Below are 27,694 nucleotides of genomic sequence, written 5' to 3'. Positions count from 1 at the left end.
GTTTGATGTTTGTGGAGCAATCAGGGATGGGACATGATATTGCCAAGGGGAATGTTTTTGTGTGTGCACGATGAACGGAGTGTAAGGAAATCAGGCGACAACTCAGTGTTATGGGCCTATATGAGAGCTTGAAGGACAGGGTAGATACTCTCGAAAGATCTAAATTGAGGAGCCCATCAAGCTCTCAGCTGCCCACATCAATGCCAGAGCTTGCACTTGAACATCATGCAACACAGTGGCAACCCCCAGGGCAGAATGCGTTGGTCCCACAGGAACTAGTAGTTGTCAGTGACTCTATTGTCAGGGAAACAGGGAACATATTGTGCAAAAAGGATAGGTGGAACAGGACCAGGGTATGTCTGCCGGGGGCAAAGGTTGATGACGTTGTAGAGCAGATATCTTTTAAGGGCACAAAAGGTGTTTTTGTTTTACACGTTGGCACTAATGATATTAAGAGTAGGAGACCGGCAGAATTACTTAAGTACAGGTCACTGTTGAAAGAAAGCTGTGAGTTAGGGTTAGGGTTAAATTTGAAAGTTTCTGCAATTCTGGAGGGAGTATATGATGAGAACCGTGTTGATCAATTCGGCCCAGGAGAGATTATGCAAGGCAAGGCTTGTGGGGTTGAATTTTTCTCAGCCTGGACTGTGCTTGTTAACAGGAGAGACTGCTTCTACAGCGATGGGATACACTTAAATAGAAAGGGTGCAAGAATATTTGCTGATGCTATCGAGGCAGTGTTAGTTGGGTCCGAAAACTGCTAGCTTGGGGGATACATGGACTAATATATTAACAGTAGCTGCTGGCAGATGTGAAATTGATTCTTGCACTGTTTCTATTGGAATGAGCAGCAGCCTGGAAAACAAGGTGCAGGGGATTTCAGAGACTGCCAAGAGTAATTTCAGTACAAGTAAACACACGGGCTATGTTAGTTAAGAATAGGAACAGGTGCATGTATACTTGTGTGTACACCAATGCTAGGAGTTTGGTAAATAAATTTGATGAATTTGAGGTATTGATCAAAACATCAAAGGCAGATATTGTTGGGATATCAGAGACATGGTGTCACACAGATATAAGGAATGCAGAAACGGAATTTGGGGAGTACAATGTGTACAGGAAGGATAGACAGAATGGGTTATGCTATTAGTTAAGAAACACACAAAATCCAAGGAAGTATAGCCAGTCAACATGGCTGGACAGTGCAGTATCAAGTCAGTTTGGTGTGACAGAAGCACTAGAAAATCAAAATTGAGAGTAGGAGTGTGTTATAGGCCTAATGACTCTGATGAGTATAATAAACAACTGTACAGGGCCAGAGCAGCTATCGATACGGAACACATTAAAGTGCAGTCTATTAATTTTATTGTAATTTAATTAATTTATGTGATGGACTAGGAGAGTTGGATAAGAAGCCTTCCAATAAAGAGATCAAGGTGATCCCTATATTATTTACTAAAAGTAACAAAGAATACAGGAGATATTGAGCAGATAATAGCTCTTATTATATTAAAATATATTTATTAATAAATCATAAATATTATTTATTAATGCTTACGATGTGCAGGCAAATTAAGTGTTTACAGCTTATGCTGAAACTAATGCATTTATGGCGCTGCCCACTGCCACTACGAGCTGCAACTGGGCTAAAAGTTAAAGAGCCGCAGGTTACTGACCCTTGTATTAAAGCCATGCCATTATTAGTTGGAAACGCAAATAAGAGATAGAAGCATGATGAGGGATTTCAAAATAATTTTTTAATGTAATGGACATTTTATTTGAATTGTATATGAAAAATCACCACGAGGTTAAGTCTGATTTATAATAGTTTAGTCAATAAATATTTTTGTTTTCATACAATACACACTTGGAAAAAATTCATTTATCGATAGTATAGTATTTCCAATAGTAAAAGAAGACCACTTGTCTCAGAATTTTCAGCAAGCCAGTTACTGCCATGAGGCATCAGCATGTGTCTATTCTGGAGGATTAAAAAACCAGTTTTCAGGAGGAATAAATCAGGTGATACTCACCTAAGACTGTCTAATTTAGCCACTGTGTATAAAATACCTGAAAAATTTCTTCCATCTTGACAGACATGCTGATGCCCAGGTTTTCCCATCCAGTGTAGAAGAACAGTGATCATGTACTAGCCATGAGAGCAGTAAAAACTAAGAAAGCATACAAAAAACAAGAGAAACAGTTTTTATTTTACAAGTGTTTCATTTACAAGAGTGACAAACAGAAGTTTTTGCTTCTTTCTTTACCTCTTCCTCTTGTACCTTAAATGAGAAATATGAAATACCATTGAAAAAAAAAAACAAAAAAAACCTGTTTATAAATAATTACATGTAAAATTTCATTTTGGAATGTTTTACAAGCTTTCAAAGAGAAAACTTATAATAAAATTATAAAAGAGAACAAAGTATATAATCCAGAAGATTATTTGAAGAGATATTCATAAGAAAAGCAAGGAACCAAATTTTTAAATTATTATTACACTCCTATTAAACATTATAATTAAATTCCTTTGAGTGTGCATTTTATAAAAAAGAAAAAGGAAAAAATCAACTTCCATTTATTACAAATTTTCTTGATAAAGCTGAGTTTTAAATTGATTTAAATAAAACAATGTGAGAATTTCCTTTCTCTTCATATAAATACTGACTGTTTCAAAAATCTGATCACAACATGCACTGTATCAATGTGTGAAAGGAGGAACGATGGACATCATATAATGTAGTTATGCATATCTCAGTCAATGCTTGATTAAATGAGATTCCCAAACTGACTAGCACATACAGTGGCAAGAAAGGATATAATAAAGTTCTAGAAAGAATTAATCATTTGCTGCATCGAATTTAGACCATGGCAATTAGTTAAAGGAGTGTTAAATACGCCATACTGTAGACACCTTTTTCCAGTCATGTAGTTCCCTGAGGAGCTGTTGTGGCCACCAACAAAATCCTCCAACTGCATTGATCATATGCTATACGAACGGCATCGCAAAATGTCACGCCCAAAAGTTCACTGATCCCATCCTTCCAACTAGTTGCAAGTCTTCCTTTAACAGCAGTTTTTGGAGTTGGTTTTATGGTCTCTGTGGCATCAGATAATGTGGTGGTATGCCATTGCCTACCACCACATGGCCGATTTTGAAAGGGGCCGGCTTTAATCAAGAGTCATCATGCATCCCACAAGATGCTCTTGAAGAGGAAAGGTGACTACAGCAGAGCTCCACTTAGTGCAGAAGGCTGATTACAACTGGTTTCCAGAGGTTGTCTGACTGTATTATATCAAAGCCTTTTTCCCTTCAATATTTCTTCTGCTGAAAAGGTGAATGCTTTCGATGAAGTCAGATAATTTTCAGTGATATTTGTAGCTGAAACAGCCATAAATTACTAGACAACTATGCATATAAACAAACCAGCATCACTGCAATAATTGTTTCTCTTTGATACTGTAGACATACTATGCCTGAATGTCTAAAAATCTCTGAAAATAAACAAAGTTGATATGTTTGCTATAAGATTTAAATTAGGGGCTATAAAAATTATGGGGAAAGAGATTCAGACTGGATTGCAGGAAGTTTTCTTTTAGCTAGGAAGTTAATTACTGGAATAAGTTACCACCATGTGTAGTTTTTTAAGTTGACGGCTTGGGAAAATTCAAAGGTCAGGTGGATAGTTACCTATGAGAGGAAGGAAACACACTGGTTGTTTCTTTTCTTTTTTATTTAGTTATTTCTTTTTTTTTTTTTTTTTTTTTTAAATATTTAGTTATTTTTTGACTCGCAAGGCAAAAGCCTATGGTTTCCTTGCCCTATATGGATAATACTAATTAGTTTGCCTGCTTTGCAGGACAAAAAATAAGCTTCCGCAATGAAATCACCAAGTGGCTCTTACCCCAAAAGCTGAGTGAAAAGACAGAAATTTCTTCCACATTGACAGGATATAACTAGCATATAACAACTGAATAACTATGTGAAAACAAAAAAATGCATGGGAATACCTATAGGGTGGTCACAAAGTCCCTTTGCATGGAATATTTTATTTTCATACAATGTTTGAGAAAGATTTAGGATGGCAGTCATTTAAAACTGGTCTTATAGGTAAACTTTCTGACAGATGTAGATACATGTGAGGCTGCTTTCAAGGCTCATTAGAGTCCTCCTCCACTGATTTGAGGTAGAACAGTTTTTTTCTCAGATGAGCATATAACCTATCTCAGAAATTGAGACAGAAATATTTATTTTTTATACAAAAATCCTCCTTCCATTATGAGGAAACTGAGCAGAACTGATGACATTGGCAGCAATTTCAATGGATTCATACTTAATTGGGTCACATATATATATATATATATATTAGATATGGTTCATTCTGCAAAGGCATGAGAGAGCCTGAGTCAACATGCTTCCTGCAGCAAGAGAGCAGCACTGACACATTATGTTCTTCCATTTGAGAATATCTCAGTAAACACATTCAGTGGTTGACTGGGTGGGTGAGAAGCAGATATGGCATGACCACCTTTAAGTTCCAAATTAGCAACAGGTGACAATGCACTTTGGAGCATTTTAAATCAAATCATTTCTCAACTGTAGCTAATAGGTGTTCAAAGTCTAAAAACAGCCATCAGGGAGTGCTTTTAGGATATTCAGCCTTCGATACTTCCATGGGAACTGTTCTGAATTGGCTTCTATAATTTCCACTCTCTCTTTCAAAACAGTCCAAACACATACCACTACCAGCCAACATCCATTTACTGTCCAACTTCAAACTCACAGAACCAACTTTTCATATTCCTTATTTATTTATTCAACTGCCATTTTCTGGAACAACCTTCCTTCATACGTATTTCCTGAAAATTACAGTCTACAGAATTTCAAGTCTAATGTCAACAAATATCTTCTTTCATTTTCTCAACCTCCAACCCAAGCACAGTACTAAGTACTATAGGTTCTAATACCTCTCATCCAGGTGGGCAGGAGTAGCAGTGTGTAGCACACGCTTCTTGATTAGACCGGGGTTGGAGCCCATGACCACCAAATACAGAGGATGCAGAAAGGTCAGGGAATGACCACCGCATATCCCCGGAGCAATATGGCCTTAGTTGCTAATGCTCCTAAAAAACCAAAATAACAAACAATACCTCTCCTGTTTGGGGTTTTCATTAAAAAAAAAAACTTTATAAAGGCCTCAATGAAAGAATTTAAATGTGATTAGTTTACCAATTCTCTGCACAAGATGATTTGTTCCAATGCAATCACGTTGACTGTTTCAAATGGTACTCTATTTATCCAGGGGATGCATAAGGCAACAGAACAATTTTTTTTGTAAAAGGACATACAGCTATAGCAGGAAATATGGGTAAATGCTTTCTGCAGGAAAGAGTACCAGCACAGATAAGACTAATGAACAATTAATAATTAGAACATAGTAAGTCTAAATGCCTGATATGTATAATAATTCTATAATGAGAACATAATGATGTAAAGCAACATTATCCCACTTCTATAATTGGAAGATGTTTCCCCATTTCAATGAAGAATTCTGTGATATGTTTATAATCTGTGAGAGAACAAGAATTTCATATTCCACTTTACTGCATCTGACCACAACTTTCAAACATGGGAGGAATATTCCCAAATCCAATGAAACCAAATGGTAGTAGACTAATCTGGAAGTTTGTACTGTAAACCTCTTATCACTGTAATAAATACAAAAAACATTCAGTGGAAATCCTGCTTCACAGTTGTAGAGAGCAGGAAATAAACCAATTACATGTGTCACCTTGTTATAGTTAAATCCACAATACCCGTGTGCAATGGTGGATTTAAGCATAAGCAGGTAAGTGGATGCTTGAGTACTTTGAATTAAACTCCCCGCCCCTGAATCTAAGGTGCAATGTCAAGCACTGCACTCTTGATACTGATTCATTTGCTTGAAATGTAATTCAAAAGTTAATTAATTAAAAAAATGCTTCAATTATGTTTTTTGCAAGTAGGCAAATTAGAAGTGTCTTATCGTGGAAGTTTGGAGGTCTGTTTTATCCTTCCATTCCAAGTGTTTGCACTCTGGGGCAAGATCTTGGGGGGGGGGTTAAAACAAACAGATATTTTCATGTTTTGGAGAGAGAGAACTTTCTTGTCTGCATCTAGGTACTGTCTTGACATGATCCAATATATAATGTGTATTTTTTATATCCTATGGTACAAAAAAGAATTCCTGCTCAGAGTCCTGAAATCAGGGTGTCGATACCAGGATGCAACCTGGGCCCCTCACGCACTGGCATCTCTATTCTCATCTGCATAATTGCAACATAACTATTTAATACGCTAATTACACATATAACAGAGATCCCACTCAGGTCAATTCAAATGAACAATAAATAAATAAAAAAAAGATATTACAGAGAAACCTGTAGCCTCGTGGTGGGGACAGGCACTCATATCCCCACCATGAGGAAGTAGATCTCTACTATCTCATGCTCAAATTAGCATAATCAAAATGGGCTCACAATACTATGGAGCCCTCATACTAATTCATACTGCACCTCCAACAGATACAAATGATCAACTTGAGTCACAAAATAATCATAAAAGTCACACATATGGTAATCACAAACACAAATCATTGTTTCTGTCTGATCTTCTTTCTCAACAGATCATCTTGCTCCACCACACTTCTACTTGCAGACCAGTTCATCATAATCCATACACAGAGATTTTATTGTACATTTAAGAAATATAGTGAAGTCCTGAAAGTATTAAATGAACTACTGAGCCTCTAGGGATAGATTTGGGTTTTTTTTTAGGAACATTAGCAAATAAGGCCATATTGCTCGGGGAATATGTGGTGGTCATTCCCTTGACCTTTCCGCATCCTCCGTATTTGGTGGTGACGGGCTCGAACCCTGGTCTAATCAAGAAGCGTGTGCTACGCATTGCCACTCCTTCCCACCTGGCTACGGAGGCGCCCTAGGGATAGAATCAGGGCTATTCTTATAATTGAAAGTGTGAGTCCACCGTGCATCTTATATGAAGGAAGTGCAAGCATATTTGATTTGCACAATACCATCATGTTGTAAAGATAGTGAGTTGCAGCATTTTACATGGCCTCTATAATAATGAACTCTGTAGAGAATTTTATATTTTCAAACACATGAAGATGTGACTTCTGGACAAATTTATGATATGTAATTCAATTTATAATCCTCTAAAAAATTAAAACATCATAAAGAATCAAAATACATTATATATATATTTATAAAATACATATTTAAAAAAAACTCACTTTTTTAAAATATGTATTTTATTTATGTAGAATAGAAATTTTCCTAAATGAGAATTTAATGATACAATTCTAAACTTTTTTCAAAATGGTATCACAATCACTTTGTAAAAGAAGTAAATTTCAAAATACAAAATTAAAAGCAAATAAAAATACTAAGGTTTAGCACTGTAATTTTTAGATGATGCACTTGCACATCCTTTCACTGATAGCCGACCGGGTTAGCCGAGTGGGTAAAGTACCTGCCCGGCAACCCAAAGGTCGCGGGTTCGATTCCCGCCTCGGGCTTGGATCAAAGTACTGCAAAAACCTTGGGAGGTGCAATATGGCCACAGAAGCCGATGCGCCAACAACTACTAAATCAATCAAAAAAAAAAATCAATCAATCCTTTCACTGATATTTTATCAAGTGCATTTTGTAATCTCCCAATAACTGCACCTTCATATTCATATGATCTATGTATTGGAGAGTCATACTCAAACATTTGTATTGAAGAAATCAACTGAAAGGTGTTAGGTTTTTTTGAGGATTCTGACAGTCAGCAGGATACAAGACAAGAAAAGACAGTGGGCAATATTAAAAATTATAACATAAAAAATTATTTTTTCAGAATACCAAGAGCATTAAATCTGCTACTGAATCTTGTGGGGATGGAATCAAGGTATGGAGAACATTTTAATAATTGAAACTGGATGAGTCCACTGTTCATCCACTATGAAGTGTCAGTGTAAAAGGATACTAATTGGGACAAATGAAGAGATAACAATACTGGTTCAAGGGGGTACAGCTTTTCTTCAAAATAAAAGCTAAATTACATGAACCCAAAAGTTGCTTGATACTTTTGATAAATTTGTTAATTCTGATGAGGAATCAAAAAGTACTTTTATGCTCTAAGAGAAACGAAGAATAACATTATGAAATAACAATATGGTGGTACCTTTACTCATTATAAATTTTGATATTCCTTCAAAAATGGACAATACAACCGAAGAAGGACCATCTGCATATACTACTAAATTTGTAGTTAATGTTTAACAAGTTAATTAAAATTTATTGTTTAAAAAATGTATTAGCCACATTCCTTTGATTTAAATTGTTTACATTCAAGTTATTTTTGGGAATAAACATTTTCTTAAGTTTCTCTTTCTTCATATTTGTGTCCCAGTAATATCTAAGTTACTGGGACACAAATATGAAGAAAGAGAAACTTAAGAAAATGTTTGGATAAATTTGCTTGTTTTTGTGACCTACAACTAAAATATTTACATATCATTATATTCTACAATTCAACCCTCCCTTCCCCCTTTTAGTCTGTATTACTGAGGTTTTACCATATAAGTAAATAATTTTTTTATTTATACTCCAGGATGGCCATAAACAGTCATTTCACTATCCAATAAGTGTAATAACATTTTTAGAAAATGTTAACCAAAAACTAAAATCATCATACCTGGCTTTTGACTTGAATTTTTTTGCAGGCTTCTTTTTATATTTCTTTAAATGTTCCTTTGCTCTAATAAGGGGAGGGAAAAAAAATCAGCTAATTAGAAAAAATAAAATTCCTTAGTGAAGCATGAAGAGCAAATTAAATAGCATACTATATACAGTAATATATGAAAAGTTTTTGGCCTACCACAGAATGACTTTTATTCTACAGTCAACTCTAAGAACTACACAATTTGCAACTAATACAATGTCTTCTCATCTTCTTAGTTCACTTATGTAAAACCCATTTTCTTGGCCATGACATCCTGCAAAGACACTGGTATCAATAGATAATTAATCATAGCTCACTACAGCTTACAAATGTAAGCTGTAGTGTGCTATGATCACAAGTTCCTTGATATCAGATAAATACTGTATGCTTTCTTGGGGCTTTTTAGTTGATCCGATCATAGGGAAGGCAGGTGCTCTTTCCAATTTTCAGAAAGGTGTTATTGTTGTAACATGTTTAGCATGAGCCACAATCTACTGGTGTCAAAAACAGCCATCTCAAAAGTATACAATGAGTAGAAGATGAAAGGAGGAGGCAGCTCTAAAAGGAAGAAAAGTGACAGAAAGCCCATACTCCAAGAACAAGACTGCAGGAATTTAAAGCAAATTGCGCATCAGAATAGAAGGTCCAGTCTGCAGCAATGAGTGAAACATTCAATTTAGGCAAAGAACTTCTTTACTTATGTAAACTCCAGAAGGAAGGGAATGAATCAGATCGGTCCACTTGATATCAATGGTTCAAATGTTGATGATCCTGCTCAGGTAGCTGACAAACAATGAGTATTTTGCATCCACATTCACACATGAGGAATTCTGTAGGGAAGTGAAGGCCAGAAGCCTATGAAACTCTAATGGGGAGCTAAATGATTTTGTAATAACTGAGAGCAAAGTGGAGGCCAAATTGTTGAAGTTACACATAAGAAAGATACCTGGAGTGAATGGGATCTATCCAGTTATATTAAAGGAGGTAGCAAAAGAAACAAGCAATCATTAGCCATAATTATGAGAGCATCCTCCCTGGAGTCAGGGGAGGTCCCCACAGACTGGAGATAAATAAATAAATAAATAAGCCCATCACAGCACTAGGCTAGGGGCATAAATTCAGTACAAAGGAGACAAATATATATATATAAAAAATTACATAGCATATTCTATATATACATTAACAACGAATATGAATTATAATGATCAAAAATATATATTGCAGAACATCACATTTGGCTCTGGATGTAGTTACTGGGTTGTAGGTAGGCAGCTGTGCAAATGTGCACAGAGATGTGCAAATATATCACCAATTTACAAAGGGGGAATCAAAGGGCGACATGAGTTATCAAAGACCTGTTAGTTTAACTTCTGTTCCAAGGAAAATAGTGGAGTCACTGGTTAAAGAAGCATTGTAGGATCACTGAGACAAGACAGCAGTTATAGCTCATACACAGCATGGGTTTCATAAGGGAAAGTTATGTCTGACCAATCTGATTGGATGCTATGATGTGGTCACAAAGGAAATGGATGCAAAAATAATTATGATATCATATACTTGGATTTCAGGAAAGCCAGAAAGGACAGGAGGAAGGGGGGGGAGATTATGCTCTTAGTTAAGAAGCATATAAAATCTAAGGCAGTGCATCCAATTCACATGAGCAACCAGTGCAATGTCGAGTCAGTTTGGTGTGATAAGCACTGGGAAAGCAACTGAGCACAACAAACTCTATAAAGAAATAGAGTGGACCAGTAAATCAGAATGTTTAATAATGGGGGGTTTAACTTTCCAGATATTGACTTGTGCTTGTGGGTTTGTCACCCACACACTAGCAAGACTTTTGTGGAATTACTGGATAACTGTTTTCTACAGCAGTATGTTAGAGAGCAATACTCTTGATATGATTATCAGTAGTGATTCTTTACGCATTAAGAATCTGCAGATAAAAGAACCACCGGGGCCTCCGTAGCCAGGTGGGAAGGAGCAGCAGTGCGTTGCACACGCTTCTTGATTAGACCGGGGTTCAAGCCCGTCACCACCAAATACGGAGGATGCGGAAAGGTCAGGGAATGACCACCGCATATTCCGGAGCAATATGGCCTTAGTTGCTAATGCTCCTAAAAACCAAATAACAACAACAAAAAACAGATAAAAGAACCACCAGGTGGCAGTAATCAGTGTATTGATGTGGTATTTACTTAAAGATGTAACTACCATCAAGAGTAAAGGGAGGAGTTTTTGCATAAAGGAGACTACACAAGTCTCAAACAGTTTTTAAATTCTGTACAGAGCAAACAACTCATGTTTCCAACAACAACAAATTTTAAATGGGAAGCATTCAGGGAAATAATCATAAAAACTACTAGGCTTTTCATACCAAGAAATGCTGTTCAAGGCACAGATCTAAATGGATGTCAGATAAAATGCCGAGACACGTGCCAGAAAAGAAAAATTTATGGGTTGCATATAAATTATGCATGTGCTACATAAGCCTATGGTAGATATAAAATAGTCTGCAATCAAGTTAAAAAGGAGGGTAGGCAAGCCAAAGCAGATTACAAGAGGTCACTGGCAAAGAAAGCCAAGAAAACCAGTAAAGTCTTCTTTACTTATATTAACAGCACAAGGAAGGAAGGGTTTAATATCATTGGTCCACTTGATATCAATGGTTTAACTGTTAATGAACCTGCTCAAGTTGCTGACATGCTGAATAGGTATTTTGCATCTGTATTCACACATGAGGAATTCTTTAATGAAGGGTGATGCCGGAGATTATCAAATTTTAAGAGTGAGCAGAATGCAAACCCTTAGGTATAATTATGAGAGCAACTCTGGATTCAGCGGAGGCCCCTATGGACTGGAGATGTGCAAATGTATACTCAATTCACAAAGGAGGGTCAAAGGATGACAGAAGTAATGCAGGACCATATATACAGGAGTGCAGTTATACTTCAGTCACAGCACAGGTTTGTTAAGGGGAGATCTTGTCTGACCAATTTGACTGGATACTATGATGCAGTGATCAAAAAATAATTTTGATATCATATACTTAGATTTCAGGTACACTTTTGATACTGTTGCACATAAAAGACTGCTGTACAAATTGGTGCAGTCTGGTATTAAGTGGCAAAAGTTTCTGCTGTGAATAAAAGGATGGTTGATTTGGAAAAGACAGAGATTATCAATGGATAATGCTCTTCATGGACTAACATTGTTAGTGGAGTCCCACAGAGTTCTGTATTGGGCCCATTGTTGTTTTCTGTATTTATTAATGGTACTGATGAGGGTATATCAGACTTAATGTCTAATTCTGCAGAATATACAATCCAATATGAAGTTCTCTGAGCAATGCAAACAGGCTGCCAGGACATCTCATGGAGTTTTATCAATGATATACATGAATTTTGTTAGCAGGGATAAGGAGCTGCTTATCCCATTGTATAAGGTAATAGTCAGGCTAAATCTTGATTACTGCATAAAGGTCTGGAAGCCTTATTTTAAGAAGTATGTAGACCTGCTGGAATGGATACAGAGAAGGGCAACAAGATTCATGATGGGAACAAAGGAGTGCTCATACCAAGAATCTCCAGTTCTGCAAAGTGATCTGATTCAGATGATTAAGGCTTTGAATGGATTGAGAAAGCACGGTTGCAGAACAAATGTGTGCAAGTTTGCCTTCAGCAAACAGGCACTTCATTGCTTGAATAAATTTAAGGAAGAACTAGGTAAACTATTGGAAGGGATGGATGGGTGCAATGGGATTTTTTTTTTTTTTTGGCTGATGCTGTATAAGATTGCTTTCATGCATCATTTGCCACTATTAATACAAAAATGTAGCCATGCTAGATAGTGAATAAAGGTTTCTAATTTTTTTGGCCAGTGAGTGTATTGTTTAATTATTTCATTCAAATGATATAATGGAATGATAATATAATCATAATACTAATCATTCAACTATTTTGATTATTGAAGTCTTAATTATTAATCATTCACTCATGACTATCACTATAAATAACATTCAAAAATTTTTTTCAGTGCTGGAAGCAGGGCAGTAATCTAAACGAACCATATCTGAAGAACGGAATGGGTGTGAAACTCCACATAATAAATCAGTGACTGTTTCATGGATACCTTAGCTCTGTGACTGGAAATACTGTCAAGCAGGAAGAGGATCTCTATGGAGAGTTCCTACAACATCTGGCTTTTGATTTTTTTTTTTTTCAGTGGCAAGGAGGAATAATATTCGCTCATAACGGATTTACTCTTTTGAAGTGATCAATTAATATCATTCCTTTTTGTTAAAAACCTAGTGCCAAGGAATATTAGCATTACAATTAGTAGAGGCATACAATGCAAGAAAGCAAACTTATACAGCATCAGCCAAAAAAAAAAAAAAAAAAAAAAAAATTCCCATTTCACTCCTAACGTTTGTCTAGTTCTGCCTTGAATTTATTTAAGCTGTCAACTTCTACGATAGATGGAAGTTTTCCCCAGCAATCAATTACCTGCCAGCTAAAGGCAAATTTCTGCACATCTATTCGACAACTGTCTTTCCTCAATTTGAATTTATGTCCTCTCAGGTGATTAATCGTGGCAAGCGGAAGAATCCCACCAGCATTGAGCTTGCTCAAACCATTAAAGGCCTCATACACCTCGCAGGTGCCTAGTCTCCAGACAATGTAATTTTCAGAATTTAAGCCTTTCTTCATAAGAGCAGCCCTTTGTTCCATTCACTAATCTTGTTGTCCTTCTCGGTACACACTCAAGCAACTCTACATCCTTCCTAAAATGAGGCCTCCAGACCTGTATACAGTACTCAAGGTGTGGCCTGACCATTGCCTTACACAAGAGGATAATCACCTCCTTATCCCTGCTAGAAAAATTCCTGTATATCATTGACAAAACAACATGAGCTTCTCTTGCAGACTGTCTGCACTGTCAGAAAACTTCATGCCTGACTGCACCCTTTCTATTTAAATGTATCCCATCCCTGCAGAAACAGTCTCTTCTGTTAACAAGCACAGACCAGACTGAGAAAAATTCTACCCCATGAGCCTTGCACAATCTCTCCAGGGCCGAACTGATCGACAAAGCTCTCATCATACACCCTGTCATATTGTGTCTGGGCAGAATTGCAGTCACTTTCAAATTCAACCCTAACTCGTGGCTTTTTTTCAACATTGATCTGTACTTGTTAAGTTTGTTTGTTGTTTGGTTTTTAGGAGCATTAGCAACTAAGGCCATATTGCTCCGGGGATATGCAGTGGTCATTCCCTGACCTTTCCGCATCCTCTGTATTTGGTGGTGACGGGCTCGAACCCCAGTCTAATCAAGAAGCGTGTGCTACGCACTGCTGCTCCTTCCCATCTGGCTACGGAGGTGCTCTACTTGTTAAGTAATTCTGACCATGTTAAGTAATATCATCCCATCTTTGTTCCAAAAAACTGGTGCCATCAACTTGTTAGTTAATGATGCTCTTCAAAATTTCTTGTGGCAAAGACCTTCCATAATGCCACTCCATGCAAATCCAAGTTGCATACACAGTCACAAATTCTCTGAAAAACTTTTAATTCAGAAGTTCACTTTGAAATTCGCAAAAACAATTCTTCTGGTTTACATTAGGTACCCATTTTGGCAAAAGATTTAAATGTCTTAAATGTTCTATATGACAATGTCTTTTCCAATTCTAAATGTATGGGCTTGGGAAGAACAGGTTTTCCTGTTAGAGGTCATCTTTGTGGAATGTTAAAATTCTGTAAAAATAAAAATTTTATAAATAAATGATTTTAAATATTAATTTGTTTTAACTTGACTTGATTGCTCAACATTAGAGTAAAATTATTGTCGAAAATCAAATTAAAATTTGAATTAAAAAAACCATTATGGTATCATTTGATCACTTAGAAGTTATAGTATTCTTAAAGTATTGGACTAAATTCAAAAAATAGCAAGGGCTTAATTTTTCAGTACTCACCTTGATCGATCTGCAATTGTTATGGTTTGAATGGCAAGAGGTGACTAGCTTTAAGGTGATTGGTTCTTAAATTAAGGGGTGGGTAAATAGTAATTATGATGGAAATGGGATTAAAATATGCCCAAGGAAGTAGAAGTGCACTAACTCCGTCCTTGGTTGTCATTAAATTGGGAATCTCTAAATAGTGGATAAGCCAAAAGTCGTAACGAAGGACTTTCGTTAAAAAACGTCTTCAGTTGGCAAGTTAAATGAAAAGGGAACGTGTACTGTATTTAAGAAGAATTTTGTAATCCCGTGATGCACTTTGTTACTTGCCCTCAAAGAGGTTGAACTAAGACATTCTAAAAAATGGATCACACTTACCCAGGAAACAAAAATAACGGCTTCACAAATTTCCGCAGTTAACATTTCTTCTAAAACTTTCACTCCTACTGAACTCACAAGTTTAGAGCATGGATTCAACTTTGCGATAAAAAGCCATCAAAGTATTATTGAACTTCAAACAAAAGTCGAACATCACCCTGACAAATGGCGCATTTTACATCAGACTAACACTATCATTAACTCAAAACTCCACTCCCAATCTAATATATCCAAACAACAACTCAATGATATTCATAAACTAAGTAAAATTCCCGACATTATTATCCAAAAAGCAGACAAAGGAGATACCATAGTAATTTTAGATAAAGCCACTTATATAGAAAAAAATGGAACAAATTCTAGCAGACCAAGACACCTATATAATTAATAATTCCTATAATATATCCAAATTAAAAAACAAGCTTGACATTATCCTTAGAAAACTCCGGTCTAATAAAGAAATCACCCTACATACCTTACAGCAGATTGGCATACGAAGCAATGTTCTCCCCCATATGTTTAGAATTACCAAACTACATAAACCAGGCCACCCCTTAAGACCAATTATTTCTTTTAGTAAATCCGCCTTCGCAAACCTATCCTCATTTCTAGTAAAAATCATATCTCCACTCACCAGGTTTTCCAAATTTAAAATCAGTAATACCAACCAAGCCTTGGAGAAAATTAAAACCACCATAATCACTGACGATGATATTCTAGCATCGTTTGATGTCGTATCACTATACACCAATGTACATATACCTTTCACCTTACAAGCCCTTCGTGGATATTTAACTTCCGACAATAGTCTCATTAATCGCACCTCCCTTTCTATGAACGATATTTTAGAACTCCCCTCTCTACTATTAGACACCAGGCATTTCAGATTTCACAATCAGATCTTCCAACAAATATTCGGGTTACCCATGGGCATGGGCATCTCTGCTTCCCTTTCCGAAATTTACTTAGCCACAGTTGAAAATAAAATCCTACAACCTTACCCTTCCGAGATAAAGTTATACATTCGATACGCCGATGATGTACTTTTAATATGAAACAAAACTATAATTGATAACTTTTTTACAAAATTCAATTCAATTCACAACAGACTTAAATACACACTTGAAATAAAAACCAATACACAAATTAATTTTCTCAATCTCACAATATATAAAACAGGTACTAAACTAGGAACTAAGAGCTATAGAAAACATACACACACAGGGAAATTCCTACATTTCACATCACACTACCCTTTCAACATAAAAAAATCCGTTCTCTACAACCAAATCTACAACGCCATTAAATTCAGCACCTCACAAGACGACCTATTCAATGAGTTACAATATCTCACAAAAAAATTCATAGCCAGAAATTACCCTCCAAAATTAATCCAACATACCATTTCCATCGCAAAAAATAATATCAATAACCCCATAAAACACATCATAAACAGTAAAACATGTCTTGTCCTTCCTTATCATAGTAATCTTGCAGGACAATTTCGGCAAATATTTGCAGGTACAGACATCACTCTTATTTTTTCCACTTATAATAAACTCGGATCACTTTTCAATAAATATAAAGAAACACATAAATATCCAACAAGCGAAATGAATAATATTATTTATTTAATAAAATGTCAACACAATTGTAATGCCTGTTACACTGGTAGTACCACAACCAAATTCGGTTCAACTCAATCATCCAATACCAGAGCATACTACAATAGCTTCAAAACTGGACAATCTAGCACTGAACTTACTTTACATGCCCACTCCAACAACCATACTCCCTTAGTTGACTCAGCTATTACCATATTAAAATTAAATAACAGTTACAAAATTTTATAATTCGAAGCCCTCATTATAGAATGGTTTTGTCACCACTCCGATCTAAATATTATAAATGCGAAACTCCCCTTCAATCTTTCTCCGGTTTGGAATCTCCCCAATCTGAGATTCCCACAAGTAACAAAGTGCATCACGGGATTACAAAATTCTTCTTAAATACAGTACACATTCCCTTTTCATTTAACTTGCCAACTGAAGATGTTTTTTTAACGAAAGTCCTTCGTTACAACTTTTGGCTTATCCACTATTTAGAGATTCCCAATTTAACCCAATTTAATAACAACCAAGAACGGAGTTAGTGCACTTCTACTTCCTTGCGCATATTTTAATTCTGTTTCCATCATAATTACTATTTACCCGCCCCTTAATTTAAGAACCAATCACCTTAAAGCTAGTCACCTCTTGCCATTCAAACCATAACAATTGCAGATCGATCAAGGTGAGTACTGAAAAATTAAGCACTTGCTATTTTGTGAATTTGGTATCATTTGATTCAATTTCATCATTTTTCTGGTTTTAAATTGCAGAGAATTTTATTCTCCATGATGGTATAGCAGTTTTGCCACTTATCATTTCTTTAGTGAGGTCTGATTTTTTTTCCCCCTCCAAACACCCTAAACACAAAAAGTATTATAACCTATAGTAGTTATTATCATACAAGGGTTAAGAAAATGGAAAATACTTGTTGATATTAGACTTGAATTTCTGTGGATTGCAATTTTCAGAAAATACATGTGAAGGAAAATTGTTCCAGAGAGAGAGAGAGAGAGAGAGAGAGAGGAGGAAAAGTTGGTTCATTAATTTGGAGTTAAACAGTGAATAGATGTTCACTGGTTGTATCATGTTTTTGGATTGGTTTGGAAGACAGTGGAGAATTTACTGATGCTAATTCAGAAGAATAGTGCCCATGGAAGTATCACTGGAAAAGGCTTACAACAGATATTAAATGATTGAGAGACAGAAAGTGGACAGACTTTGTAAGAGAAGAGTCATTAATTAACCTGGCTGTCATCTTTTGAATGAAGTTTAAAAGCTTGAGAGAGGTTTAAGGGGCACCACCTCAGATGTGGGAACAATATTCCATGGTAAGGCAGATTTCAGATTTGTACAGAGTGTGAAGTTGTTTAGACTGAAAGTAATGCCAAGAGCAAAACAAGAAAACCTAGTTTGTTTTTTTTTGATAAAGAGGAAGCAATATTTATGATGTACTTATGCCAAGAGAGATTAGAAGTTAGAGTAATCCCTAATATACATGTGTTCTTGTCTAGAAATCTGACTGTTGTTGAATATGAGCACAGGAGCAGTAGACTTTTTTTCTTTTCTTTTCTTTTTCTTTTTTTTTTGTGAGAAATAAGACAGGACTGAGTTATAGTAGGATTGAAGTTTTCTTCACCCAGTGAGGGAATTACATAGAGTTCAGCAATGAAGGAATTGGTAGTGGATAATTTAAAAGTTGACAGCTTAAATAAATTCAAGGTAGAACTAGACAAACATTTGGAGTGAATGGATGATGAAATGGGAAGGGGTTTTTTCTTTTTGGCTGATGCTATATAACTTGCTTTCTTGCATCATATGCCTCTACAAATGCAAATGCTAATAGGAATTCTGTCAGAAAAAGTTAAGTGGGACTTGGCAGACTGTAGACAGGTGGAAATGGACATGATTGAGAACACCTATATTTGTGAAATGGATAAGGGAGGTTATGGGAGAGTCAGATCTTTTCACAGATAATTTTATTCTATTAGCAGGAACACATATGAAATTAATGAAATTTTTGGAAGTGACAAACACTGAGTAAGAAAATATTCAGTTCCTCGACATAACGAGGTCTCAAAAATGCCTTCGATATACAGACTACTTGGACTTCCTCCAGCCACTAGCTGGTAAAGCACAAGTAGTGAGATCACACACTAGGTGATCCAGATGTCCCCTAGAGAGTTCAGTCTGGTGGACTATTTGGCAGACAGCCTGCAAAAACCATTTGAGAGGTGTACCCCAAAATGGAAGAAATATCAGGTCTTGCCACAATGCCCATCATAACCCTAAAAGACATTACTCACCCTGCATGGTGGAAGAGATGGGAGCTGCTGGAGTTTTCTCTGGAGACTAAACATAGGTTTGCACTTGGAGCTTCCTATAGACAAAGTGGCAGTATTTCACTGGATGATGAGCATCATCTACCACCCAGTATTGCCTGTGACACAAAGGGATGGCATTTTGTTGTGTGATGTGGACACCACATCTCAACCCCTGCTTACATAGGTTCATTCCTGGGTGGTCACCTTCAGTATACTAGGTGCAATGTTTCAGGACTTGCATGTGGAATGGAGTATACTCAGGGTTACTAACAGCCCACCATCTTGAAGGTGGAAGCAGAGGATTTGGTTGATGCACTTGACTCACAAGTAAAGCCAGAAAGATGGGCAAAGAAGACACTCCATGACAGACACTACAATGACCTCGCTAGCAACCCACGGGCTCTACTGGGGCTGTGCCATAATAATGGATAACACAATCCTGCACAACAGATCAACAACATCAAGATCACACAGATAAAATTGCTTCCAATGTATGGCTTACAAGTGGGATACTCTTCCCTGAGACTGAAGGATTCATGCTCGCTATCCAAGACTAGGTAATCAACACCAGAAACTATAGAAAATACATCATCAAGGAGCCCGGAGTGTCAAATGACACACGTCGACGATGCCACCTGGCCTCAGAAACGATTCAAATCATCATCGCGGGATGCAAGGTGATCACCCAGACTGAGTACACTTGTAGACACAACCAGGTAGCTAGGATAATACATCAGAAGCTAGCGAGGAAATACCAATTGATCAAAGAAAGTGTACTGTACTACAAGTACGAACCCCAGGCAGTACTAGAGATCCCAACCCACAGGATCTACTGGGACTGTGCCATAATAATGGATAACACAATCCTGCACAACAGACTAGACATAACCCTTGCGGACAGGAAGGAAAAGGCTACCTATCTAATTGATATAGCAGTGCCCAAAACTGGCAACCTCCAGAAAACACATGAAGAAAAAATCAGAAGTACTGAACATCCTGTAGGATAGGCAGAGAGTTCCTTGACCAACAGTAATACCAGACATAACAACCGCCCTGTGTACCACCTCTGCGATAGAGTGACCCATGTGTCGGGCACCTACTATCATCCCCTTTTCAAAGTCGGTTAACTCACGACATTTATCCATACTGACATCGAATTACTGTCTACGTGAATGCAGTGTACCTATATAACTGCCAAATGGTGGGTTTGTCTACTAGCGAAAGGGGTGACAGCATTGCGCTGCCCAGGAATCAAGTACCCCATGTATTCTGTCCTTTCAGTGTAGTTTAATATGCCTTTCTCAAAATATTTAAAAAACAGGGCTAACTTATCTGATTACCATAACATATTTATCAGCACACTGTTTCCATATTGCATAATTTTTCCATTTCTGTTTTTCAGAAGGGGAAAAATCATTTTTGAATTATTTCCTTCATACTCAAGTTAGTGTGCAAATTCTTCAAGAAGTAACAGTTGTCACATGCATACAAACATTCAATTATAAAATCATATGTGTACAGAAGAGTATCAATTATCTGCCACTCCACTGAATAATTAAAATGGGTACAAGCTAGTTAAAAATCTGGATAATGGACATATTTTGCTAAAACTATTGTTGTAATGGCTGGTAACTAGCTTATCATTATAATAAATAGTGGTTACATTTGGCTTCAGTCAGTAGATTTTGTGCTGAGGCAACCAAGGACATGGGGAACCAGTACATTGTCTGTAACTGCACATATTGTCAGCTTGCCTGTTTTCTGGGATGTGAAACAAACTCAATTTCCTGGAGAAAAATTCCTGAAACAGTGAGGGTTGCACAATTTAAGTCACAACTAGACAGGACTTAAATCCAGGTCCTTCCCAAATGGGGTGAAAGGACCATGTTTGTAACCAATGTGTTAATTGCAAGGACTTGATGCTGAATAATTTTTTTATTTTCATATTCTTACGTATCTTTTTTATGGCTGAGCATATCCTCTTCACATTGTGTCCTACTTCTAGTCTCCTGATATTTACCAACACTCCCCCACACAATTGTGATGGTATATTGTAAATAAATATGAAATTGTGATGACTAATTAGAAGCAATTAAAATAAATGCTTTAAAATATTCTAAATTCTAGTGTGTTCTTTCAATTTTGGAATTCTTAATTTTACAGTAGCAGCCAAAATTGCTTAGGACAATTTAGGAAGCAAGATATAATAATTTATCAATTTACATGAAACACTATACGTGTTGGATATATTAGTAGACTATATCAAGACTATAATGACTCACTTAAATAAATACTTACTCGTATCTAAATTGTTTAACAGACTTTCTACTAGTGTTGACCAATTCATCGTCAAATGAAGACTTTGCTTTTTTATTGGACCCTAAACAATTCAAAAAAGGTATGACTTTAATTCTGTGCCATAAAGCATAATAATAATTGCACAAAAAACTAAAACAGCACAATTCAACCTTCAAAAAATTCTCACCAGCTATTTTGTGTGATAAGTTTGAAAGACCTTCTTCGCAAATTGCTCGTAATTTGTGAGGCTTCTGTTTTCGTTTTGCAAATCTTGCTTGAAACTGTGCAGCTTTTTGCAATTCATGCTGAACTCTTTCTTCTCCCTATTTAGATAAAAAGAAAGAAGAGGACAAACATCTCAGTTATATAAATTTAACTGGATCAAGTGTGCAAAACAGGCAAATAATACATATGAGATATAAGCTAAAAGTTCCTAGACTGGCAAGATAGGAGTGTAAAAAAGCATGACCTTGTGCCATTAGGTACTGCTGCATTGCTTCATTATGGGTTAATATGGTGAGATCTGCTACTATAGCATGCTCTTGTGCAACCTCTGTTTAAGTGTGCATGTTCAAAACATTCTGCAGTTAGTGAAATAGATGATGTCAAGGAGCAAAGCGTTTGCATAAAATTTTGCTTTAAACTCGGAAAAGTAGTTTCACAAACTAATGACTGAAAACAGTTTTCAGTATTTCAAATAGATATACCACTCAAACTTTAAACCTGAAAAAGCACTCATATATTCAAGTGGTTTTTCAGGTTTAAAAGTTGTCAAATGTTGGCTGAAGATTTGGGGAATTTAAGTTACCCATTAAGTCAGGCTGACAAAGATGTAAAAAAAAAAAAAAAAAGTGCATCAAGTCACTCATAGAGACTATCAGGGCACCACTCATGATGTAGCTGGGATTTTAGGCCTATCATGCTAGTGCATTTTAATGGAAGATTTCAACATGCAGTAGATGCTGCAAAGTTTGTGCCTCATTTTTTTCAGTGAGGAGCAAAACTTGTCTGTTTTCCAGGTCTTCTGGAACACAGGCAAACAAGTTATGTCAAATAGACAAAAGCTTCCTTTCCAGTAAATGGTCATAATTGGAAATGAAAACTAGGATTATGTTTATGACTCAGAAGCAAAGCAACGTTCACTCCACTGGAAGAGTCCACCTTTTCAATATAAAAAAAAAAAAAAAAAAAAAAGGAACAGGTCAGGTCCATCATGAATAACCAGTGCTTTTTTTTAGGATGGTACACAACAGTACAGCATATTGGTACCTTTATTAACAGTGACATGTGACATTTGGATGCAGTGAACTTCGAAATTTGTAACATTCCATAAATTTTTTTCACGTTTACCTACTATTCAAATAAGCTTAAAATTATTTAACTAAATTTGCATTTTTTACTATCTATTGTTAAGATATTTTCTATATAAAACTGTATAACCATTTTTATAATTCTATATTACTCAATCGGACCTCTGTTTAACGAAGTCCTTTTATAGAGAATTATTTTGAATTCCTCTTGGAAATTACATTTAAAGTAGTTTCTGTTGAGTGAAGAAAATTTTCATATAGCATATGATTAGGAGAGAATTAACTCAGTATGCACTGTTCACATTTCTAGCCTTCAGGCAATTTAAGTAGTAGTGGCATGTGATGCAAGAAAGCAAGTGTATGAGCGTATGCAGCATCAGCCAAAAAAAAAAAAAAAAAAATCACACCATTCCCTCCAAATGCCTGTCCAGTTCCTCCTTAAATTTATTTAACCTATCAACTTCCATGACAGAAGATGAAAGTTTGTTCCAGCAATTAACCACCCGCTGACTAAAGCCAAATTTCTGCACATCTATTCTACATCTGTCTTTTCTTAATTTGAATTTATGCCCCCTTAGGTTCGTAATCTGAACAGTGGAAGGATCCTATCAGAATTCAGCGTGCTCAACCCATTTATTTAGGCAAATAGTGCTGCTGCACGAATTAAGAGAGCTAAAGGGATTATCATTCTACAGCTTAGTGGTACCTGGTAAAACCTATCCGACCACCTGTCCCACATATGGAGAAGTCACACTAGTGAAGTTGTGTCCAACCTTTTCCCGTACAGGGGCCATATTCAAAAATAATTCAAAGTTAGATTTCTTTAGTGTGTTACATTTTCCATATCTTGTTGCATGTAAAATTAAAATATTCAAAAAATTTATTAAGTACAATACACAATTACATTTACTGAACAAAACATTTAATGAGAAAATTTTTTTGATAATTAAAAAATTTTAAAATGCTGTTTTAGTTCACTTTCCTCGTGGGCCGTAGGTTGGACACCACTGTGAATCAACTGTAAGCGCCCTGTTCGAGAATTAGAAAAGTGATTTTCTTTTACCCCGGCAAATAATCATCTGTTGTTTCGCGGAAGTGCATTATCCACATTTTCCGTATCTCTGTTTACATGGTCACAGTACCTGAATAACGCTGACATTTTGAATAGTTTCAAAAAAAAGAAAAAGAAAAGGGGAAAAAAAAAAAAAAAATTCAAATTTAAGAACTAGTCACAATACGATGACGAGAGAAGGAAAACGAGGACAACAAAGGTATTAATCCTTCTAAACATAAATTGTTGGCATTTGGTGAAAATGATGTTAGAAAATTGTCAATTAGGTTACAGTTAAGTAAAAGAGATGAAATTCGTGGATACCTAATTGATAAGAAGGTTTCGGAAGAATTGAAGTATTTGATGAACGCTTTGAGTACGATACCAATTTCAAGGAGTGAATGTGAACGAGAATTTTCACAAATGAATCTGATTGCCAGCCCAACCAGCGCTTCGTTGATGACAAAAACAGTTTCTTCACTACTGTTTCTTAAAACTGTAGGCCCATGCTGACTCGCTTCAATCCAGCAAAATATGTCAATTTGTGGCTGCTTCGGAAATGTCATTCAGCAACTGATGCACAAAGAGGAAGAAAAGAAGTCGGCATAGGGTGTTGAATGAGAACTTAATAAAAATTTGGAATATTCTACAAAAACTTTATTAAGAAATTATTTTTACTTATGTTATTATTTTACTTACATTTTACTTATTTTTTTATATACTTGAATAATAAATTTATGCTTAATAAACTGTGTTAATATACTTAATTTGTTGTTCTTATTCCAAAAACATTACTACTAAAGTAACAATATCAGGAAAAAAAAAAACATTTTAGAGTACTTTTCATATCCTTTTAATTTTCAATTTTTCTTGATAGCAAAGAATGACTACCAGCACCTATTTTTTTTTTACAAAAAAAGCACTGAATAACACATTGGTTGTGTTTTTTGACAGGGAAGGAATTGCTACTACAGCATACTCTTGTGCACCCACTGTTTAACTGTGGGTGTTCAAATAATTCTGCAGTTATTGAAGTGGCCATGTAACTTCTGATGGAACAAATTCTTGTTACATTAGAAGTTGTCAATCAACAGTACTACTTGGGGATCCTTAGGCATTCGAGAGATAATTTTGTTTATGGAATAGAAGAATACTGGCAATGATATCCACACTGCAACACCTTCCAATGTGCACAGAATACTCTTCCAGCAATGTGAATGCAGAACATGAGCAACAATTTTTGGAGAAGCTAAACTGCAACCAATTTTCTGGTTGCAGTTTAGCAAAGCCCATGTACAAAGTTTATAGAGAATCCCCATAATGCACACCAACAAAGGCATGGAGGATTTTGCACAATGATGAGTCATATGCATATTACCTCCAAACAGTATGACAACTCTTACCAGGAGATCACACCAGCTGTTTACAATTTTCTGAATGCTGCAAGCATGTCTACAAATTTCTACACAATGTTCTGTTTATCAAAGGGGCTCAGTTTACTGGTGACCATATCAACAACACAAGGAATCCAAATTCTTGGTGGCAGGAAAATCCAAAAGGTAGCAAACAATTTTTAACAATTTTCAATAAATATGTGGTGTGGCTACTAGGCAACTACCTATTTGGACCACATTTTATTCAGATATTTAATAGTTGCATTGTGGGAACTGGGTCTTTCTGTTTTATCTTATTTTATTTAATTATTACTATATTTAAATATCTTTCTAACACCCCTATTTACCTTGGAATCACTAATGGTAGTTGTTATTAAGTTTCAATTCAAACAACTGGAATCCTCACTTCCTCCAATGCCCACAAGCTATCTGACTGCAATAATATCCTTTCTCAGAAGATTGTGAGCAATGAGGATTTTCTTATTTTCTCCTTCCACGATAAGCTTCACTGGCTATTTTAGTGGGCTGTGTATATCTCTTAAATAACGAGTCTTTTTTTTTTAATAACATAACACAGTTAACTTATGTGAGAAATACAAAATACTAAATTTACAAGAATATACAATCATCCAATTCTTTCTCCTCCACAGTAATACACATTTATAACCTCTCATATATTCTCTAGGGGCTTAGAGGAGAACAGGTATCCTGTGTGTTATCAGACACTTAGTCTAAAACACTGATGGATCCAATATCTTTCTATTACAGAAGATTTAGGAGAGGTCCGGTTGGTCTGCCTCCCCAAAATCTACTCACGCACACCTTCTCGATGGTAGGCCCTGTTACGTCACTTAGGTGGCAACGAACATGTAGAATGGTTCTCTTCAAGACGCCTGGTCAGCGTGTAGAGGAAAAGACAAAACCCTCCGGCATATGACAGCACGACAAAACAAATGGCCCTCAGTCCAGTCTCCAGCGGCTTTCACTCCTCCTCTTACGGCAGCGAGAGGATCAGAGTGGAAGCAGAGGGTGCTAAGAATCTCTAAGTATGACCAGCCTGCCATGCACGGAAATTGAACTTGGCCTGTTACAATGGAAGATCACTCATCGGTGAAGACAGGATATTAGAGCTGGAAAAGGAATTAGAAAATGTGAATTCGAATATCATCGGTTTCGCTGAAACAAGAAGAAGAAATGAATCACTTATAAGTTTATCAAGTGGAAATCTGCTGTACATCAATGGAAACAGTGAAAGGAGTGAAGATGGAGTTGTGTTTCTGGTCAATAAAGATTTAAAAAACAACATTTTGGAATTCAAAAGTACATCACCAAGGGTGTCAAGACTAATACTCAAGATTTCTAAGAGGTTGAAGAAACGTACACTGAAATTGAGAGTCTTCTAGATGAGCAGAAAACCCACTACACTACACTATTATTATGGGGGACTTCAATGCTAAGGTTGGAAAAAGACAAAACAGCGCAGAAAGGGGAACTATAGGAAATTTTGGAATTGGTGAAAGAAATGAAAGAGGCGAAAGACTTGTGGAATTTGCAGAATTTCAAGGATTGTCAGTAATGAACACTTTTTTCAAGAAAAGGGTGAACAGAAAGTGGACATGGAAGAGTCCAAATGGATTAACAACTAATGAAATCAACTTCATCCTCACTAACAGAAGATATATTGTGAATGATGTTAGCATCCTAAATAAGGTAAATGTTGGAAGTGATCACAGAATGGTAAGATGTACACTTGATATAGATGTAGGAAAGGAAAAAACTGACTCAAGTAAATAATACAAAGGTCTTTGAGATAACAGAAGAAGAGAAAAAGCAGTATGTACTGGAACTTAAGAACAAGTTTCAGCTTCTGCAGACTGCTCAGGACCAAGATATCGATGAGGAATATTACAACTTTCTGAAAGTGATAAATCCCAAGAAACCTATAGGGAAAATGAAATCCAAAGAAGAAAAAATTAGTCAAGAAACACTTGTCATGATGAACCGAAGACGACAAATGAAGAGCAAGAAAAACACTGACAGGGAAAAAATTGAGTATACTGAGTTATGCAAAGCCATTAGAAAGAGACTCAGAGAGGACATAAGAAGATTTAACACAAGATGTTTGTTTGTTATTTGGTTTTTAGGAGCATTAGCAACTAAGGCCATATTGCTCCGGGAATATGTGGTGGTCATTCCCTGACCTTTCCGCATCCTCCGTATTTGGTGGTGATGGGCTCGAATCAAGAAGCATGTGCTACGCACAGCTGCTCCTTCCCACCTGGCTACGGAGGCATCAATTTTTTTTTTTTTTTTTTTTAACACAAGAAAAGTAGAACAAGCATTAAGGGGAAAACAAAGGATTTAAATCAGCAGCCATGAGCAGTAATACAGAAAGACAAATGATACTGAAACTGAAGAATAGCGATGGTGTATTTATAAATAGCAGAGAATGCATAATTCAAATAGCAGAAGAGAACTACTATAGAGATTATACAAGGAGTGAGGGAATGATGCCAGCAGTGGGGAAGATGGATCGCAAATTAGTAACGCATACAAATACCCGATATTCTTCCTGATGAGGTAAAATATGCATTGAAGAAAAT

At 36.2% G+C, this 27,694-nt stretch overlaps 1 protein-coding gene across 1 annotated transcript in view; it reads right to left on the bottom strand.

The window, feature by feature from the left end:
- Window positions 1–2,253: 2,253 nt before the first annotated feature.
- Window positions 2,254–27,694, bottom strand: part of Rs1 (Dead-box helicase Rs1) — a 161,444-nt gene continuing 136,003 nt past the window's right edge. Inside the window, exons 16-19 of the mRNA XM_090376846.1 lie at window positions 21,524–21,659; window positions 21,337–21,418; window positions 8,744–8,806; window positions 2,254–2,282 (exon numbers count right to left, since the gene is read on the bottom strand). Coding sequence (XP_090232972.1) covers window positions 2,264–2,282; window positions 8,744–8,806; window positions 21,337–21,418; window positions 21,524–21,659 — 300 coding nt within the window. The 3' untranslated portion in view covers window positions 2,254–2,263. The remainder of the gene's footprint in view (window positions 2,283–8,743; window positions 8,807–21,336; window positions 21,419–21,523; window positions 21,660–27,694) is intronic.

This window comes from Mastigoproctus giganteus, chromosome 7 (genome assembly GCF_048544385.1).
Source record: "Mastigoproctus giganteus isolate SK-2022 chromosome 7, ASM4854438v1, whole genome shotgun sequence".
In the NCBI taxonomy this organism is placed as follows: domain Eukaryota; kingdom Metazoa; phylum Arthropoda; class Arachnida; order Uropygi; family Thelyphonidae; genus Mastigoproctus; species Mastigoproctus giganteus.
The sequence above is the reverse complement of the archived record's forward strand: the minus strand, read 5'-3'. Positions and strand labels throughout refer to the sequence as shown.